Genomic DNA, 21,460 nt, shown 5'->3' with positions numbered 1-21,460 from the left:
TGCGTGCTAAGTTGCTTCAGTCATGTCCAACTCTTTACAACTCCATGGACCATCTCCCACCAGGCTCCTCTGCCCATGGGATTCTCCAGGCAAGAATACTAGAGTGGGTCGCCATGCCCTCCTCCAGGGAATCTTCCCAACCCAGGGATCGGACCCCTATCTCTTACATCTACCTGCATTGGTAGGCAGGTTCTTTACCATTAGCGCCACCTGGGTAGGTCCCAGTATGTATTCTAGAGAGGATATAATCTTACCCTTGGTTTTCTGACTATCAAATCTAAGACAATTAGATTAAATTTGAATGGTGCCAAACGATAGAGATTGGGCTCCTAATCTACCTGGGAGCTGAGTGTAGCAGTTATGAGGGCAGACACAGAAGTCCAACTATCTCGGTTCAAATCTCTGTTGCCCTGCTTACCAGCTGAGAATGATAACATTCATATGGATGTCATGAGGATCAAATGGGATATTGTATATAATTGTAGAGTGCCTACGGTTGGTTATTATTATTTTTAGAAACAGGCTTTTGGTTTTAAGTCATGTAACTTGAGACTTGGAAAATTATGCTATATCTATGGACTAAACTAAACTATTCCTATAGTTTGGCCAGTTTTAAAACAGACAACCAATACCACCTGCATATCTGGCTGTGCCTTCATTCCCTAATAGGATTAGAATATGCTTTTATTACCATCCAACTGCTTTTTTTCTCACCCAACTTCTGTCCAGCTCAAAGAGTGACTGTTAATATTGTTTTGTAAAACTTTTGGTCCAGACTTACTTTAGAATTGTTTGAGTTTGTTTTTAGGTTTTTATAAAATATGACAATTCCTGCCTCTATTTAGTTTTAATTTAGGAATGCTGACAAAAGAATAACATTTTGGGAAGTGTGGACATGAGTGGGTGGGAGTTTGAGAGATCCATACACAAGACTGAGGGAGCTAGTGAAACCCTCTTGGCGATGGACCCAAGCCATAGGATGCTAGTTGTTTACCTGCTCCGTGTTTGTTTATTTTTCTGAGACACCCAAGAAGAATGGAAATCATCCTATTCTTACTCTCTTTAGTCAACTTTTTTTTTTTTTGCTTTAGAAAAGAGCTACCATTTTGAGAATGTTCATAGTGCCAGAGACTGAGGTGAGTGGATTTACAAGCATTACCTTATTTTTCACAAGGAATTACATATTATTAAATAAACGAAGGATTTAAGAGAGGTTAAGAAACTTGATCAAGGTCATCCAGCAAGGAAGGGCTCAAGGGGGGTGCTCGCTGGAGTCCCCTGTGTTGTCTCCCAGAATGGCAAACCTTCTGGATGGAGAAAAGAGAGCTCTGTCTGCTCTTGCCCTTCCCACCTGCCACCCTGTCAGATTCAGTCTCTCCTTATAGCTTTGCTTCCACTTTTATAAGGATCTTGTTGTGTTAGTCACTCAGCCATGTCCAACTCTTTGTGACCCTTGGACTATAGCCATCGGGCTCTTTTGTCTATAGGATTCTCCAGGCAAGAATACTGGAGTGAGTTGCCATTCCCTTCTCCAGGGGATCTTCCCAACCCAGGGATAGAACCTGGGTCTCCTGCATTGCAGGCAGATTCTTTACCGTCTGAGCCATTAGGGAACCCTGGTTAAGGACCTTATCACATTGTATTATCATATATATCTTATCTTTCCCACTTGACAAAACCTGAGATAATGTTAGAGACCACAGAAATCATTCTCTCATCTCTGATAGAGTCCGGTAGTACTTCAGTAAAAGTTTTCTCCTCCAGTTAAAGTTAGCTCAAAAAAATTTTTATTCTTCTAGTAGCATCTCAATAAAAGTTTGTTGAATTCATAAACAGATGAATTACTGAGTGTTCCTGACCCACTGCAGACCATGAGAGAAAGTGGTGGTTTAAAACATGCAGTCAGGATCAAAGAGTTCTTCCTTGAAAATACAGCAGATCTCTGAAACAGATGGAGGGGTTGGAGGAAGGAGTGGGAGAGTAGAATCTCCCTCAGGGAGACTAAAAAGAGGAGTTTCCCTTGGGAGCAGGCCAGTTCCTCCACAGTCTCAGCTTCTGCAACCCTTTTCTGAGGTTCCTCCTGCTCTCCCAGGATTTTTCATGTTCTCATCAAGAAAACATCAAATGCCTTGAAAGCCGGGGTTTCTGCATTATGGTTTGTAAGCCAGTCTCAGATGTCACAGTCACCACTGGCAGCCCGCAGTGCTTTTCCTGACGCCTTGCAGGGAAACTAGACTGGGCTTCCAGCAAGTGAAACTTCTTTTGGGTAAATATCTTGGGCCTAGTTTTAATATTTATCTGACAGACCAAGTGGTGGATATCTGTGTATATACACAGGTTGGTGTCTCCCTTTTTCTGCTATGTGTGTGATGTTACTTTCCTGGTAGAAATAACTGTTTCTCTTAGTCAGTTCTGGATGGGGAAGGGGGCTTCCTGAAGAGAGGTGGAGAGGGCCCAGGACATGTCTTCTCCCAGATCACCTGCTTCATAGGCGGAGCTGCTATACCTCACTGTGTTTTAGCATCAGAGTATTCAGGTTGGATGGTGAAAAATGGCCTCTCTGGATTTTCAATGCTAATAGGAAAGTTTAGATCTAACCTTCTTACTGAAATTGCAACAAAATTGTCAAATTCTAAACTTGTTGCAGGAAAGGGCAAAATCCTGTGCATGTGCACGTGTGCACACACACACACACACACTATATATATACACACATATATATATATATAGTTAATGTATACATATGAGAATATACTATATTTTAACATATACCTATATTCTTTACAGTGTATTTATGTATACACACATTTTTCATGGGTTTCCCAGGTGGTGCTGGTGGTAAAGAACCTGCCTGCCATTGCAGGAGATGTAAGAGACACGGTTTTAATCCCTGGGTTGGGAAGATTCCCTGGAGAACCGCAGGCAATCCATTTCAGTATTCTTGCCTAAACACGTAAGCTTAAAGCAGGAAAGAGCAATGCATTATCAGTTCAGTTCAGTCGCTCAGTCGTGTCCGAGTCTTTGCGACCCCGTGGACTGCAGCCCGCCAGGCTCCTCTGTCCATGAGATTCTCCAGGCAATGAAATATCATCGAACCCAGGTCTCCCGCATTGCAGGCGGATTCTTTACCGCCTGAGCCACGAAGGAAGACCTTGTGTACTTAGAAACGAAATATATCCTACATAGACTCCAGTTGGTTGCATCTTTCCCTGATTGACATTTGTGCTCCCTTTTAATGGCAAATTAATTTTAGATAAGGCCATCACAGGGTTTTAAAGTAGGATGAAGGCTCTTTCCTTAACCAGCTTAGGGAGAATTTTGCTACTTTTGAAGAATCCTTTGATGTACCCAAAGCCTGGAGAGAGATGATTCCAAACCCACTAAACTTCTTTAAAAGTGTGAAGTGTCTGCTATGAGTTCTCTGATCTGTTAGCGAAGACCGAATCGAGGAGAAGAAAAGGCCACTTTCTCTCCCCAGCGGGACCCATCTGAGCTCCCAGCCTGCTGCTGAGCGACATTATATACGATGAACAGACAGAAGTTTACAGAAAAAAACAGAAATGAAAAAGTAGCAAGCAACGAGAGGCAGCCGCAGGCGCCAGGGACGGCACGTGACCTGGGGGCGGGGCCTCGCAGGCCGCGAGCCAGTGGACGGGGCCGGGGGCGGGCCCACGACCCGAGGGGCGGGGCCTGTGCCCGCGCAGCTCTCACCGCGGTCCCCTTATTTGGATCTGCGGGAATGTGGGCTGGAGCGGTCCTGCAGCGGTACCAGCCTCCAGCCTGTCGCCGGGACTGCCCCTGACCCAGGCGCGCCCGCTGCTCGGTGGCAGGAGGGCCGGCGGAGCGCCATGGCCTGCATCCTGAAGGTAACGAATCGCATCTATGGCTCGGACGCGTGGTTGGCCAGCCTCTTGCTGCTCAGAGGCGCGGAGTCAACCGCGGTCCCACCGCATCCTCATCTCAGTTGTCTTTCCCTGTCGTTGATTTTCTTTTTGTTCCTTTGGCAAATGCATATGGAGGGAGATTCAGAAACATGTAGCTGGCACGGCTTCTCTTCCCACCATTCCTGCCTGCTCGCGCCTGCATTGAAGAAACTGCAGACTGTTGGCTCCAGGGGAGAGCAGTGCTGTGTGCCGAATAATGGGGGTGGCAGGGAGGGGAGGGGTGCTCCAGCGAATCCCGCGGCCCCGATGCCTGAGGCCTTTCTGAATCCACGCGCAGCAGAGCAAAGGCTGGCCACGGATTATTGGTGCTGAGGAGTAGAGCGCTTTTGAATGGGATGAGAGTGAGCAGAGGGAGTTCTACCTCACATTTGATCATATGAAGACAGAAACTTCTGAGTTTATAGGTAGTCCCTTAGGAATGAGTTTTCTGTGAGATCAGCTAACTCTGTGTGCCCAAAGTTCCACTTCGGAAAAGTTCACAAGAGGATGTATTTATTAGTAGAGAATTTCAAGCCTAACTTTGGCTAAAAAATTTAAACAGTCGAACCTTTCTTTTGCTCACAAACAGACAAAATGTTTTCACTCCCTCTCAGAGTCTGCTCAGGCGCCCCTTCTTTGTTGAGTTTTCTTTCTCCACGTGTGTTCTTAGCCTGAAGTGAACATCTTTCTAGGTTCACAGCCTTGTAGCATCAGGTAGGAGGACTTGGGGTGAGTGCCTCACCTGAGAACTTTTTATTCTACAGGGAATTTTGTTTATTTTTTTCAAATTTTTTCAATTTGTTTGTTTTTTCATTTTTCTGCACTATTGTTTCTACTGGTGCCTAACCTGACTCCTGACTGTATGAGTCAAGAACATTCACAGCATGAAAGTTCCCTGGGCCTTAACTGGAGAGTGTAAAGGCCTACTCGTTCCAAGTTTGGGGAAGCTGTTTGTGACAGAGGAAAAACACCAGAAATCAATTTGTGTGTGTGTGTGTGTGTGTGTGTGTGTGTGTGTGTGTGTATAAGTGTGTAAGAGCATTTGTTTTTCTGTGGGGTGATTTGAATTGAAGCCATCTACTGCTATATTAGTTACCTGAATCCTCTTCCAACATGCCTTGGTGTTAATGATTCAAATAAGAGACTAATCTAGTAGAGTTTGTTTCCATTTCTTATAGTTAAGGAGATGAGGTATTTCCTGTGACTTCTCTGAACTTCCTTTGTTTGATTTCGGAACATTATCTGGGACGCAAGATCAAATAATACACTTTTATTATTTACATTTGTACTACAATGTGGGATTTTTACCTTGGAGACTTCTAGCACAAGGACCGAAATATGAATATGAGTCATCTCTACTATTTATTGGGTTATTAGCCTAAAGAAAAGTTGAATGTGACATTGATTGTTGGCTGTCTTCTTCCCTTTTGATTTCTCCCCTATCTCATCTTGCACATGTTCCAAACATTTTTAAGACATCTCAAGCTACAGATGAATCTGATCCAACTTTGCCTTTCCAGCCCCTCACACTGACCTCAGACATTTGGGACATATCTGATTATTCCTTATTTTTTCTCCACTGAAACCAAGCTGGGGTGCAGACAGGTAAACTGCAAAGAGCAAAGGCTTTGGACTCAGGAAGACCTTGGTCTAAACTCAGGCTCTGCCAGATGCTACCTGTGTGACCCTGGACAAGTCACTTAAAACATCTCTTAGTCTCAATTTCCGCAATACAAAATTAAAGTAACAGTACCACAAGGTTGTAATATTCCACAGGGTTGCTGTGGGGATGAAATAATATATGAAAAATATATCATGGAACAGGCATTCAATATGTGCTAGTTTCCCTCATAAATAATAATAACTATAATTTAATTAACCTTTACTATATCCTCAGCTCATTTCATATAACTATTATTCTTATGTCAAGCCCTACAAGGTGAGTATCATTGTTTAAAACCTCATTTTACAGATGAGGAAGCTGAGGCTCCTGAGTTTCAGAGATTTATCCAAGGGAACAGGGTTAAGGGCAGGGTGAGCCTGGGCTTAGATTCAGATCTTCCAGCCTTCTTTATATTTTAACTGTGTTCCCTATACTTTCCCATGTGATGACTTTCTAAGTTGCCCTAAAACCATTCCGAGTCCTTACCACCTTTGAGAAACAAAGTACCTTTTGCAATGGTGGTCTTAATGGCCTGTGGTGGGCCTTTTCTCCTTGTCTTTGAAGGACTATGTGTGGTGCAGTGGACAGTCCATACACCTGGATTCCATGCAAGCTTGATCTCCTGCATATATTAGACAGTCACTGCAACTTGGAACCTCAATTTGCCCAAGTTGTAGAATGCCTGACAGAGTTCTGTGAGGATAAGATGATCTATTGTTTTTGTTGCTTTTGATGAAATATTTTCTGCCATATCCTGGCCCTGGGCTTGCTGTTGGTATCGCAAAATGTATAAGCTATTGGCTCCATTCTCAACTGGCTTCCAATACAGTAAGGGGGACAGAAAAGTAAATGAATGTTTATGTTACAATGTGAAGAGTAATAGGTCTGTGGAAGGCATAATGGAAGCATGGGGAGAGAAAGCAATGAACCCTCTAATTGGACAATCAGGACGGACTTCTCACTCGTATATGATTTGAACTGTAATTTGAAGATTGAATATGATGCAGTGTGATGAAACTTGTGTTTTAGAAGGATAACTTTTGAGTCAGGGTCAATTTCCTTGGCAAAATATAGTTTTCTCAACAGAGTTTAGAGGTAGATCTTATTTTCCATTTTTACATATGAGAAAACTGAGATACAAAGAGGTTGATTAACCTATTGCCTAACAGGCAATACAAAGAGGTTGATTAACACTATTGCCTAAATAGTGACCCTAAATAGGAATCCTTGACTAGCTAAGAGGAGGAGCCTATACTGTTGCAGCAAATGATGGTCTTTGGGGGCCATACAGATTATCCCTTCAAGCTGTTATGCTTAGTAAGGGCCCATTCTGCCCATGTGTAAAGCTGGTTTTCATAATGGAATAATGATTACCTCAGTAATCATTTAATTGTGGAATATATACTTACTCCACACTGCATGGACTTTGAAGAAATATGTGGGTTTTGTTTATGGCTCCACCACTTAATTTGTGCAACCACTAATAAGTTTCTTGATTTCATTGCCTCAGTTTCTGAAATGGAGATGATCATGCATTCCTCAATGGGTTATTCTACAGGTTAAATGGGAATATCTTCACATTAGTTAGAATAGGCTAGTTTACTGCAGTAAAAAACAGTCTCAAGTCTTAGAAGGTTCATGTCTTGCCATGCACCTGGTTAGGCAGCTCTCCAGGGGAGTTAGGCCATTGTGAACAAGCAAATCAAGGGCCACTCTCTTTCCATAGGGTGTTTTAAAAGTCTTTGAAATTTGGTAGACAAGAAAGATATGTACTTAGTATTTATTTGGTTATTAGTGAAATAAAACTTTTAAATTTATAAAAGTCATTTGATTTTCTTCTTTTATAAATTACAGATTAGTATTTGCTGTAATGAAAACCTATTTGTATTTTCTTTAATGATTTCTATCTTTGGCCAGCAGTTATGTTTTGAGAACAGTATCATGTATACCTTTGATGTTTAACATATATTTAGTGAGTTGTATTAAGGGTCTTTTTTTGGATTCTGTGCTGAAATGTACACTGAGTGGACATGTAGACACAGGACACTTCTTTCTGCCTTGGAAAAGATTATGATTTTGCCAGGTTGCTGAGACTTAGGAACTTGAAGCAGTTAGACAATAGCACAGTAGGTGCATGACTAAGCTACTGCTATCTTCTCTACCTGTCACCTGGCCTTGTATGACATTGATCTTTTTTTGGAGGGCCCTGCTGTGAGGCGTGCAGGATCTTAATTCCCTGACCCGGGGTCTAACCCATACCCCCTGCAGTGGAATGGAAGCTCAGAGTCTTAACCACTGTACCACCAGGGAAGTCCCTACCTTGATCTTGATTGACGGGAAATTTGATGAGTGTTGATATCCAGTTATGTATGGGCTTGGTGTCTTCTCATTTACTCTTCCCCCTCTGCTCCAGACCTAATCCTTCACCATGCTGCATCAATTCTATCTCAGGGAAATCTCTCAACTCTGCACATTATTCTCCATCCCTGTCACCTCTGTCTTGTCCAGAACCTCATATTCGGTCTGTGTTTTGAAATAACCTCCTTTCCTTCGGGCTCCTCATAAACTCGCCCATCTTCCACATCACTCCCAGATTACTGTGCTGAAGCACAGTGCTCATCAAGCCATTTGTAGGCTGAAATGCTTGTCTTGGATCCCCAGCCCCTGCAGGGATAAACCCAGCTATTTAGCTTGGCATTCAGGATCCTTCTGAATCTGGCCCCTGCCCGCATATCTGGCCTCACTACCTACTACTCCTTTGCCCACAATCTAGATACTTATCTAGATGAATTCCAGATCTTCAGATATACCTCCTTTCATGGATCTGTGCCTTTGTAGTATAGTATAGGGATTGAACGCCTGGTCTCTGATGTCAGACCAACCTATTCCAGCAGTGAAATCTCTAAGCCTCAGTTTCCTCATCTGTGAAATGGGAGCAGAAATAGTGCTTACTTCTTAAGGTTATGAGGAATAAATGAACTAACTTCTATAGAATAGGGCCTGACACATACTAAGTCCTTGATAAGTGTTTGCTATTAGTTGTTATCGTACATGCTGTTTTCTCTGCAGGAAACTCTCTGCTATCACTTTTCCTCCTCTGACAGAGTTCAACTTATCTTTCAACTCCTGTTTTAGTGTCACATCTGCAGTCAAGCCCTCCTCTGCCTCAGCAGACTTCCTTTGTGGCCCCATGGCTTGGTTTTTGTCTCTGTAGTGGACAAGTATTACCCTGTAATGTGAATTAGCTGTTTATATGCGCAACTCCTTTGTTTTACCATGAATTCATAAAGCCCAGGGACTTTAGTCGGTTGATCCGCTAGTGTTTCCTAAGCACATTGAGGGCTTCCCTGATTGCTTAGTTGGTAAAGAATCTGTCTGCAATGTAGGAGGCCCTGGTTCGGTTCCTGGGTCAGGAAGATCCGCTGGAGAAGGGATAGGTAGCCACCCCAGTATTCTTAGGCTACCCTTGTGGCATAGCTGGTAAAGAATCTGCCTGCAATGTGGGAGACCTGGGTTCGATCCCTGGGTTGGGAAGATCCCCTGGAGAAGGGAAAGGCTATGTACTCCAGTATTCTGGCCTGGAGAGTTCCATGGACTGTATAGTAAATGAATACTGTTCTTGCTGTAAGTAAGACTATAGACTCAGTGAATAGAAAGGAATACCTAGGGTATAGGAATATATGAGTGGTGGTGTTGGTAGTTATGTAATTGAATCTTGGGGGCAAGAAAGGTCTTGTCTTATTCAACTTGATATCCATAACAACCAGTCTGATTCTTAGTAAAGAGATTCCTAAATGTTGAATGGGCTTCCCAAGTGCTCAGTAGTAAATAATCCACCTGCCAATGCAGGAGACACAGATTCTGTCCCTGGGTTGGGAAGATCTCCTGCAGAAGGAAATGACAACCCACTCTGGTATTTTTGCCTGGGAAGTTCCGTGGACAGAAGAGCCTGGTGGGCTACAGTCCATGGGGTCGTAAAAGAGTTGGACACGACTTAGTGACAAAACAACAATAACAAGATATTGACTGGGTAAATGATAATAATTTTTTTGAGATGCTAATTATAGACAACAGTCTAACTTGGCCTCTTCTAGGAATAGCTGAATTCTTTTTAGATATAGCGTGGATTTTTCACTCTAACATAAGCAAGTAGGTTGTAGTTTATCAATTAGTTTTCTTAAGTTGCTTCTCAGTTTTGTTTCTTTTAGATCTGTGACTGCTTCTCATATAAAATCTGGAGCCAATTTGAAATCTTCAGGGAGGGAGAACAGAGACCTGGACTTGAAAGGAGAAAGAAGGAAAGGATAGGAGTGACTTATCTCAGGTTATGATCATTTTGGTTCTCTGGGTTAAAAGAAACAATAAAAGCAAAAAACAAAAACAAACCTTAATATTCACAACTGTAATTTTGTGTTTCTCAAACTATGAGATATCAAAGGAAAATAACATGGCTTCACTGAGGCTGGACAGCCACAGAAACGTCACAGGTACACAGGTTGTAATCTTGAAACTCTAAGATAACCCCAGCACATGGAATAGACAAGGCACTTTGTTTAATAAATCTGCTTTATGACATTTCTTTCTGCTGCCCAAGGGATGCTAGTCTTAGTAGTTGCCCGGCCTCATTTTTAGGCTTATGGTGTCTGAGCAGGTGCTTTTGCAACTTCCATCAGCTTACTTTGGGGAATGAGTTGCTTATGTAAAAGCTTTGCTCTTTGGATGAATTGAGAACAACAGCAGCAATAACAGGTGTTCTTTATTGAACACCTAGAGTGTTCAGCCTGGGTCCTGGGCTGCCTGCTTTTCATATATCATCTCATGTAAACTTTTACTGGGCTTTCCAGGTGGCTCAGTAGTAGAGAATCCGTCTGCCAATGTGGGAGACACAGGAGACGTGGTTTGATACCTGGGATACTGAGGTTCAGAGAAGCTAACTAACTTGCTCCAGGTCCTATGGTTAGTAAGTGGTGAAAGTTGGGTTGAACCTGGCTCTGGTTGGTGACATAATGTGTATTTTACCTTCAGGGCCAATTTGGTGAATGTTCACAGGGGCTTTAAGTTTATTTCACCATCCTCTGAATCTACACAGCTTCCTAACATACTCCTGATGGGGCTCATTTTTAGCTGTGTTATTTTTAGTTATCCCTTCCTCAGAGTTTCCTTTCTGACAAAGGAGCTAGAGGATATAGAGGGGCCACAGAGAGTGTGGAAATAAGGTTCTAACTCTGCCTCTAACATTCATAGCCTTTTGACCCTGAGCAAGTCACATGACCAAACACCCCCACTTTCCTGAGCAACTCCTATATCCCTTTGAAGGTGGGAGTGAAGCAGAGGAATAATAGCGTTGGATTTACTGTTAGGCCAAGCTTCAGGATCCGCCCCCCACCCCAAGGCTCTGAAGAGGTTCTGGCATTTTTATATTTATAATATTATATTCATTTTCTTAAAGAGGACCACAGATTATATAAGCTTCAGGCTTCCCAACCAAGAGCCCCCCTGGGGTGGTGTTGGAATCCAAATGAGATAAAGCTCCTGAATGTACTTTGAAAAGTAGAATGTGCTGTACATATAGGCAAAATGATTATTAGTATTATTAATAATTAGATAACAGCTTGAATCAAGGAAACCTATCTTGGGGACTAGTAGGGGAAAGAAGAGTTTAGATTTGAGGAAAGCAGAGGGAACCCATTAAGCTTTCTGGCAGAGGTTTGAGGAAAGTTATGGTATCTCCTCCCCAGGAGAAAAATTTTCATCAGTTTGTGAGAATTTAACACATACTTATCCCCAGGGTTGGAGATGGGATGAGTCCTCTGTTTTCTGGATTCAGCAAAAAGTGGAGGAAGGCATTTTTCTAATTGAACAGAGTAGATTTAAACAAGTGTTATCAGGATCCCATTACAGAAAGCTGCAGTTAGCTCCTGGTTATTAAAAGGCTCATTATTCAGTTTGGGGATTAGCCAGACCCTGTTGGTCCCTGGCCACTCTGATCTATACCTTTTATGCGTTTCAATGCCAATTAGCACTCCCACCAGAGCCTGGAAAGTCAGAGGAGCTAAGCCTCAAATTGGTTCATTCCTTTTCCTGTTAGCAACTTTGTCAAGGTTTGTCAACAAGAAGGTAAAGAAAAGGACTCAGATGCGGTGAGGAGATGATCTGTGATTTCACTATTGTTTTCTTTCTTCCTCAGCTGGAGAATTATAAGTACGCTCTGGTTCTGATTTTAACTTGATTTAAAGTCACTAAATCAGAGATCTTGGCCTAGGGCATCCAGAGACTTCAATAATCAGCAGCCTCAGGGTAGGTAACATTGTCAGAGAGCCTTTTGTCCACACCCCACATCTCCAGACCTCTGTCTCATTTCCTGTGAGATGTGGAGGGGTAGGGGCTCACAGCTTCTGGTATTTGGGAGACTGGGAACAGTTAACTCCTAAAGAGATTGCTCAGGGGCCAGGAAAAGAGAGTCCCGGTCTTAAGTCATTCTAGTGTTTGTGTAAAAAAGTATGTGTCTCTACATACACATGGTAAATATAAATAGAAATGGGCACCCACATTTATTCAGTCATGTCTTAATGTATCTTGAGGTTTGAAAACCCTTGTATGTAAGATCCTTTTCTGGAAGGGACTTCTGTCTGACATCCAGATCTGTTTCCTAGGGAATTTATTAGCTGTGTATTTACCAGACACAAAATAAAAGGTTCGGTCAGTTCTGAAAACTCTTTTTGCATCTTGCTCTGAAAGATCACAATCACAAGGAAACTGGAAGTAAAATGTATATGTCCTGCATTGGGAATGGGTTGTAATGTGGGCTTAAACTGTGCATGAGGAGCTCATCTTAGATTTTAAGGATTGGAACGAGCAAACCACTATCCTTAGACAATTCCCCTCCTTTGAACAAGAGGAGTACACACCTGCAGAGGGCAGGGCTGTGATTCCCGGTTTGGTGTTCTTGGCCCCAACAGTGTGCCTGACTTTGAAGAAAGAGATGAGAAAGTCTCTCTCTGTGAAAGCCTTATCAATCAGGGAAAAGGGTAACCAAGAAAGAAGAGCTGTTCTCTAGGGTGTGGACAGGAAAAAGACCATGCTACACAGACTCCAAGTCTGATTCCAGTTTTGTGATGAGTTTAAGTAATGGCAATAATACCTTTATTTAATATTCTGCAGCAGTACTGTCCAGTAGAAATATAATGCAGGCTTAGGTAATTTTTTATTTGTAAGAGCCACATTAAGAAAGCAAAAAGAAAGCAAAAAGAAGTAGGCAGAATTTATTTAATAATATATTTTATTTAACCCCAAATATTCAAAACATGTTAATGTTAATTTGGAGTCAATATCAACTTATAAATAAGCTATTTATACTTGTTTCATAAGTCTTCATGTCTGTGTATATTTTGCCATTGCAGCATGTTTTAATTTGGATGATAAAGTTTCATCACAAATACTTGATCTCTATTTAGATTTTATAAAATGTTCAGTTGAAAAAGTAGATTCACATGTCTAAGTGCTCCAAAGATGCATTTAAGCCTTTGATGAGCCCTTAAAATTTCATCTGAAATGGAGTCCCAAGCTTTTTCATATCCTGAGCCCGATTGGCCCCCCAGATGTTGAGCAGCTGTGAATTCTCCCAGGAGAGTGCCACTTTGGTCTCAGTGAGGTAGGGTGAACTCCTGAAGGCTTTGAGGTCAGAGACAAACTTTATGCACTTTTATTTGAATAGTTCCTTTGCTCCAGGAGGGCGGTACACATATGGCAGCAATTTAGACATACAGAATAAACCACATGTCTTCTTTTAAGTCAGGAGAGTAAGGTGATTGGAGTTCCTTTGTACAGTTTGCTTATTTTTTGACTGTTTATTTGTGTCTATAGATTCAGCAATATGCTAATAGGTGTACGTCTGGTGGTACTTAGAGTAAATCACTTTGTAAACCTGCGGCGCTGTTTTACTTGCCTGCTCTGAGTTGTATTCCTGCCCGGTTCTGCCTAAACATCCTGCATCATAGAGTGTTAGCATTTTCTCATGCGGAGAATGTTTCATTGTCATAACGACAGCAGGTGCCATTTGTTGAGTACCTTCTCTCTGGCAGACAGCCCACCAGATATTTTACAGATACTTATTATCCCTCAGCAAGATTACAGGATGGGTATTATTATTTTCATCTGACAGATGAGGAAACTCTAGTTCATATCACGTAACAACTTTGTTAATGCAAGAACGCTAGACCAAGGTCTGCAAACTAATAGCCCTTGGGTCAGATCCAGCCTGGTGCCTGTTTATATGTAGTATGCAAGTTCAGAATGGGTTTTGTGTTCTAAAATGGTTGAAAACAATCAAAAGAAGAAGATTTAATGATGTGAAAATGTTAAGAAATTCCAATATCGATGTCCCTGAATAAAGCTTTACTGGAATATAGCCATGTTTGTTCATGTCTTAGTGTGCTTTTGTGCTGTAATGGCAGACTTGAGAAGCTGACATGTAGAGTCTGTGATTTGCAAAGCCTTAAATATTCACTATCTTTCTCTTTACAGATAAAGTGTGCAAGCCTATGCTGAGCTGTTGAGTTCTTACTCTAAGAGCCAGGGTCAGGGGCAGTCAGGGTACTCACACCTGGGCCTCACATCATAAATATCAGGGATATTTAGTGAATATGAAGCCAAGAACTCCATGTGAAAGAGGAAACTGAAGCCCAGAGAGGATAAGTAACTCCCCAAAGTCATATAGTGGGACTGGGATTCAGACTTCAAAGCTGGATCCCTAAGTCCATTGCTTCTCACAGATAAGCTGACCACACTGCTGCTCAACTTGAACTACAGGACCTCCTGAAGGGCTTTTTACACCAGAGATTTGTAAGCCCCACCCCCAGAGTTTATGATTCCATAGTTCTGGACTGGCATCTAAGAATCTACATTTCTAACAAGCCTCCAGGTGATGCTGCTTGATGCCAACAGTGCTTCAGTTAGCCCTATCATACTACATCCTGCTCAATAAATTGCTGCCGAGTTATGAATGGCTTCAAAGCTGTATGTGTGTTAGTCATTTAGTTGTGTCTGACTCTGTGACCCTATGGACTGTAGCTCACCAGGATCCTCTGTCCATGGAATTCTCCAGGCAAGAATACTGTAGTGGGTTGCCATTCCCTTTTTCAGGGGATCGTCCTGTCCCAAGGATTGAACCTGGGTCTCCTGTGTTGGCAGGCAGATTCTTTATCATCTGAGCCACCAGGGAAGCCCTCAACTACAAATTTAAGTCAAGTGCATTCTAATGGCCTTTTCAGGCATTGTGATCGTTTGATTTCTGCCGACATTGTTCTCATTAAACCCCAAGCTTTCTGAGGCTGTGGGACTCAGGCCACCAGGAATGTTGAAATGCTTGTGCCTCTGTGTCTGGTGGCAAGGGACTGGGTCTGAAGTGAATCTGTCACTGGTGCCATGCCTCTTGCATTTCTAGAAACTCTATTTCTTTCAAATCAGTTTCAAAATCAGTTTATGATGATTTATAAACCAGGAATTTGGTTCCTGCTGATTATATGTCAAGCCCTTTCTCACATTGTGACCCTAGTTTCTCTGCGGCTAACAAGAAGACTTGAGGGTGTAGAAAACAGCTTCTGTAGTCAGATTGTCCTGGCTTTGGTAGTGGAAGTTAATGGGTTAGTGCTAGAGTTCACTTTCTTAGTTATTGACTTAGTCTCATATTTAAAAAGTCATTATTTTAGAATTAGGAATGGGAAAAATGAAGCCTGGTGAAAGATGATAGCTTTTGTTTTTTCCATGTTGATGATTCATAGCCTTGTTTGGGACTTTAATAAGTAACAAAAAAGCATTGGAAACTGCTGATTTAATCTCTTATAGGCTCATATTGGCATAAAAAATAAAATAAATCTCTAAATGTTTGCTTTCTCCTGGATCTCCATTTATGTGCCTTTATTTATTGTGGAGCCCATTTTTCTGATTTTTCCACTTTCATCTTTGGCCTCCTAGCCTGTCCCTAGTACAGGTGTTAAAGAGATCATTATCAAGTACAGCTGGTATCCAGGTATCCGTCTGTCTCCTGGGGATTGGTTCCAATGCCCATGGTGATACCAAAATCTGAGGATGCTCAAGTCCCTTATATAAAGTAGCATCGTATTTGAATATGACCTATGCACATCCATCCACATGCTTTAAGTCATCTTTCATTGTGTGTTAGTCACTCAGTCCTGTCTGTCTCTTTGGGACTGAAGCCTGCCAGGCTCCTCTGTCCATGGAATTCTCCAGGCAAGCATACTGGGGTGGGTAGCTGTTCCCTTCTCCAGGGGATCTTCCCAACTCAGGGATTGAACCCAGGTCTCCTGCATTGCAGGAAGATTCTTTACCTACTGAGGCACCAGGGAAGCCCCATCTTTGAATACTTACACTAATACAATGTACATTTTATGTAAAAAGTTGTAAATACAATGTAAAAAGTCAGCACAAGGCAGATCCAAGTTTTTGCTTTTGGAAACTTTCTGTAATTTGGTGGACAGCAGAACTGGGATGAGCAGAAGCCACAGATGGCAGAAACTGGAAATGGCCAAACTTGGGGATGCAGGAACTTGTGGATGGCAGAACCTGAGTTCAGCTGGCTATGTCTAAAGAACCATCATCTCAGCCTTGTAAATCTTCGCTGTACAAAGGAAGCCTTATGGACCTCTGTTTGCCAAGCAAATGAAATATCTTGCAGAGTGAGTTCCCAAGGTAAACACCATTCCAGTAGTAATTCTTTTCTGGGAAACCTGAGTCTTTTCTGTGTGTGCTCAATCACTGTCGTGTCCAACTCTTTGGGATCTCATGGACCATAGTCCACCAGGCTCCTCTGTCCATGGGATTTTCCAGGCAAGAATATGGGAGAGGGTTGCCATTTCCTCCTCCTGGGGATCTTCCCCTCCAAGGGATCAAACCCTCATCTCCTGCATCTCCTGTATCGCTGTCAGATTCTTTACCGCTGAGCCACTGGGGCTCCTGGTATAGAATCAGTGGTGTGGCATCGATGACAGCTGATGGATGTCATCCCACATGCCCTTGCCGTGGCCTAGAGGCTGACTTTACTACTACTTTGCTTTTTTATCACTGACTTTCTCCACCTTGTTGTCCTTTCTTTCTCCCTAGTTCTTGAAAATTCATCCTCCAGCAGTAACAGGTACCTGAGCCAACGACACCTTATGATGTTTTCTTATTTATTCTTTACATTCTTTCAGCTGGGAGTTAGAAAATCTCTTTCTTTCATACCCTGGTTTATGTCACTTAATTATTTGCTCCTCGGCAGGTTTAATATTTATTTAATTCTGCTTGCTGTTTAACCATAGTGACCTGGTTGATGACTTGAACTGAGCCAAGATTTCTACATGTGACTTCTAACTTATTGGTAAATTGGAATTTGTTTTCTTCTCACCCGTTTTGTACCCCTGATATTCAAATTTTACTTAAAGAAATGACATCTGAACCAAATACCACTCAGAGTTCTGTATTGGAGCAATTGTAATTCACTATATATTTTTCCAGATTTGTATAGGTTAAAGGGGTCTGTATTTGACCTTTCCCCACCCCTTTTTTCTTCCATGAAGAGGAAGTTTATTACCAAGCAGTTAGAGAGAAGTCAAGTACTGTGGGTAAGAGGAGGGGCAAAGGGAATGAAGATAAAACAGAAGCTGAAGATTTTAATTTTTTTTGAAATTATGGCCTGTATGAAAAATAGTAATTGTAACAATAATCTACTTTTGTTGTTGTTCAGTTGCTAAGTTGTGTCCGACTCTTTGTGACCCCATGGACTGCAGCATGCCAGGCTTCCCTGTCCTTCACCATCTCCTGGAGTTTGCTCAAACTCCATTGTGTTGGTGATGCCATCCAACCATCTTATTTTCTGTCGTCCCCTTTTCCTCCTGCCTTGTCTTTCTCTGCATCAGGGTCTTTTCCAATGAGTCAGCTTTACTGAGTGCTTATAGTTACTGTGTTGGGGCTTTATAGCTTTGTATTATCTCATTTAATCCTTTCAAGCCCATAAGATAGGTACAATTGTACATTTCCCATATAGATGAGGAAATTGAAGGTTGGGGAGATTTAACTTAAGCTAAGTGACCTCCCCAAGATTGTACCCTTATTAAAGGAGAAGGTAGAATTTGAATTCAGGAGTTCATTCAAAGAAAATATTCCTATAGCCATTCATGGGCAAACCTATTTAAAACTTGCCCACAATAATTTAATAACCTAACAAATAAAATAACATCAGTACGCATTTTCTGGGCACTTTATGGTAGACACTGTGTTTAAGGCATATATATGGTTTCCTTTAATATTCAAAAGTCCTATTAGAAAAATACTATTATTATCATATCTGTTTTACCTGGGAGGAAACACTGATGCTTGCAGAAAACTTTAGTTCTTTGCCCCAGGGTCTTTGGCTAGTGAGTGTAAAATTTGTGTAAGCATATTATTTTATAATTATTTGTATTAATTAGCATTTACTATATGCAGTAAGGGCCAGACACTGTTCTCAGCACTTTACACTTATTGAGTCATTTAATTCCTATTTTTCAGATAAGGAAACCAAGGAACAGAGTGGTTAGGTAAGGTCACCAAACTACTTTTGGCAGTAGTGAGAACTGAACCCAGGCAGTTTGGCTCTGGTGTCTGTATACGTACCAAGCGTGCACAAGACTACAGATCTCTTCCCCCGCCCTCCCCCACACTTTGGTGTTCTACCTCCTAATGCAGAGAATCACTTAGGACTATTGAAATCCATTCCGATATAAATTCATCCCACTTCAAAGGAGCTTGTGGGAAAGCTTAAAAACTTTCTTGATTATTGATTGGATAAACTATACTAAAAAATTCTTTGAGGTGTTTTATTTTATGCCTTTGAAGAATTTTGATTCAGATACATTTAGAAGAGCCACTCGATCAAGTCAGACCTGGTGGCATTAGTTTCCTCATGGAGGTGGAATTTCTAATTGAGCATGAGACTGTCATTCTGACTAGACAAGGGATACTTGAGACTGTCATTCTGACTAGATGAGGGATGCCAGGCAATTTTTCCTCTTGACTGGTCTCCCTGTCCTCCCTTCTTCACCTGTTTCCTGGAATAACTCCACATGGAAACCAAAGTGGTTTTTAAAAAGTAAATCAGGTCATGTCAGTTTCCTTATCTAAACTTTTTGGTGGCTTTCCATTTCACTTTGGATAACAACTCCTTTCCAGGGCTCACAAGTGCACATGACCTTGCTCCTGCGTATTTTTGAGAAATTATCTACATCTTGGTCCCCTGATTATTTTTATTCCATCCAGTTCTTGGACCATGCCAAGTGCCTCTGTGCTTCAGAACCTTTGAGCTGTTATCCCCCTGCCTGCCACACTTTGGGCCCAGGTTCTCCTTGAGGCTATTTCTTCCTACCTTTCATGCCCTTAGTTGAAGTTTAATGCTTTGGACAGGCCTTTGCCTGTCCAGTTTATATCAATGAAATATAACTTCATGATATTTCCATTATGCTTCCCTATTTATTGTGTATTTAACATTTTCTTAATATATGAATACATGCATATTTGTTTGTTTACTTGTCAGTCAAAAGACTGAAAGGGCAGAAATCATGGTTATTTTGTTTATCACTGTATGCCTAGCATCTAGCATAGTATAGTCAAGAAAAGAATGAATGATTTAATGAATTAATTTCAGGCAAAAAAGAGCTGTAGGTGCAAAGATACAGTGGCATGAAGGAATAGATCATTTTGGGGAACAGTGAAAAGTTGTGGACGACTGTCACTAACTTGGTTTTGGGAGCCGGAGGAGATAATATAGTTGGAGTCAGATCATGAGTGGTCATGTCGGTCCTACCAAGTAATGTGGACTTTTATCCTTTAGAAACGGGGAAACTAATGGGATTTAAATAGATCATTAAATGTGGTAGAGATATTGGGTCAGAGAGGATATTTTATTGTCTTATTTTAGAATACTTCAAGTCCTTGAAGTGACTCTGGTCATTGTCCTTCCTATTTGGAAATTACTTGTCCCAGTTATGATTTTGCTACAGTGATTGCACAGGCAGAATTTCAAATAGAATGCTGGAAGTGCAAATGTGCCAAAGATGTAAGTGTGCTTGTTTATAGCAGAGCTTGGAGTTTTATCTATGAAATAAGAAAAAGCCAATAACAGAATTATACTAAACATTTTATACAAATAAATTATCGGTTGTTCAGGTTGTTGAGCATTCTATTTAATGAAGGAATCTTAGATTTGGACATTATCTTGGGCTGTTTAAAGTCTGTGCGGTAGAGCTGCCTCATGTGCAGTTGACACTATTGCTCTTAAGGAAGATGTTAGGTCATTCTGCCCTGTGGGTCATTTTGTAGCAACAGTCTTCCAGCCCTGCCTTGGAAGGACAGTAATACTGTCCTGGCAGCAGCTGTTATTTACTGAACACTGAGCTAATCACCTTACATTATGTGGGGGAAACTTTCCAGCATCTGTTTGAGATGTTTGTATTCCCATTTTACAGATGGAGAAACAGGCGCAGGAAAGTTGAGTGACTCTCCCAAGTAGTGAAGTGAAGGGATTAAATTCAGATTTGTGTGACTCAGAGTGCCCTGCTTTTAACTTTTGGCTTTCCTACCTCTAGAGGAGAGAATCATATAGGACTACTGACAAAACATAACTACACTTTGAAGGAGCTTTTGAAAATAATTTTGATCTGAGTTAAACTGAATATAAAAAAGTCAAGAAATTCCAAAATAATTTTTTGATTGGAAGAGCTTTTAAACTAGTTTACACTTTGGCAGACATTTATTTAAAACGCTTAGCTTAATTGAGCCCTAAGTTGAGCAGATACTTGAACAGAATCTTGATGAATAAACATGAGTATTATCAGGCAAGCTAGCTGGGATGGCTACATTTTATTCATCTGGGCATCCCACCAGATGTCTCCTCTTCTTCCCTTATCACTCTGGAATCAGTTCTTTGCATAGCAGCTAGAAGGAACTTTAAAAAAAATACATATAAGATGGTTTTATTTCCTTGCCTGACTGGTATTATTCTGGGAGAAAATATTTACAAATCATATGTCTGATTGGTTAGTACCCAAAATGTGTGAAGAACTCATTCAACTCAATAGCATAGCAAACAAAAACAAACAATCCAATTAAAAAATGGGCAGAGGATCTGAATATTTTTCCAAAAAAGATGTATAAATGGCCACCAGGTACGTGGAAAGGTGCTCAACATCACTAATCATGAGGGAAATACAAATCAAAATAGTTACGCGGTCTCACCTCATACCTGTTAGAATGGCTCTTATCAAAAAGATAAGAAATCACAAATGTTGGCAAGGACAGGGGAAAAAAAGAACCTTTATGCACTGTGGCCTCTGTGAAACACAGTATGGCTGTTCCTCAAAGAATTAAAAAAACAAGTACCGTGTGATCCCATGATCCGTGTCTGGGTATTTATCCATAGGAAATGAAAATACTGATTTGAAAAGATATCTGCACCTCCGTGTTCACTGAAGCATTATTGACATTTGACATTACTTGTTCCAAATATGGTAGTCTTAATGATTACACAGCCAGAATTTCTATTAGAAGCGTGTAAGATAAAATTTGGCAGTGTCATTTCTGTCCCTGGGTGTGGTACAGTCAGTTACATTTAAGATACATGTTCCCTGAAGTCAAGGAGCTAGACTGGGATCTGGTACTGGATCCATTTTATGTGTTCATGCTTTAGTGAGAGTGTGACATCTGGAAAATCTTTAAACTTTGGATAAGCAAATACACCAGTCCATTTGTAAGTGCTAATAAAACTAAAATATTATTGGCAAATGAAGCTGCTGAAATCTTCATTTAGCCTGGGCTAATAAGTTTTCATTTCAGTTCAATTGCTCAG

At 41.3% G+C, this 21,460-nt stretch overlaps 1 protein-coding gene across 6 annotated transcripts in view; it reads left to right on the top strand.

Moving 5' to 3' along the window:
• The first annotated feature begins 3,695 nt into the window (after positions 1 to 3,695).
• Positions 3,696 to 21,460, top strand: part of ST6GALNAC3 (ST6 N-acetylgalactosaminide alpha-2,6-sialyltransferase 3) — a 592,462-nt gene continuing 574,697 nt past the window's right edge. For all 6 annotated transcript variants that reach the window (XR_006268130.1, XR_006268131.1, XM_043460937.1 and 3 more), the window contains exon 1: positions 3,696 to 3,866. Coding sequence is in view for 1 of the 6 variants with exons in the window: in XM_043460937.1 (XP_043316872.1) it covers positions 3,849 to 3,866 (18 nt within the window). In the remaining 5 variants the exon portion in view is untranslated. The remainder of the gene's footprint in view (positions 3,867 to 21,460) is intronic.

Source organism: Cervus canadensis, chromosome 2, assembly GCF_019320065.1.
Source record: "Cervus canadensis isolate Bull #8, Minnesota chromosome 2, ASM1932006v1, whole genome shotgun sequence".
Taxonomy (NCBI): Eukaryota; Metazoa; Chordata; class Mammalia; order Artiodactyla; family Cervidae; genus Cervus; species Cervus canadensis.
Note: the sequence above shows the minus strand (reverse complement) of the source record. Positions and strands in the feature narration are given on the sequence as shown.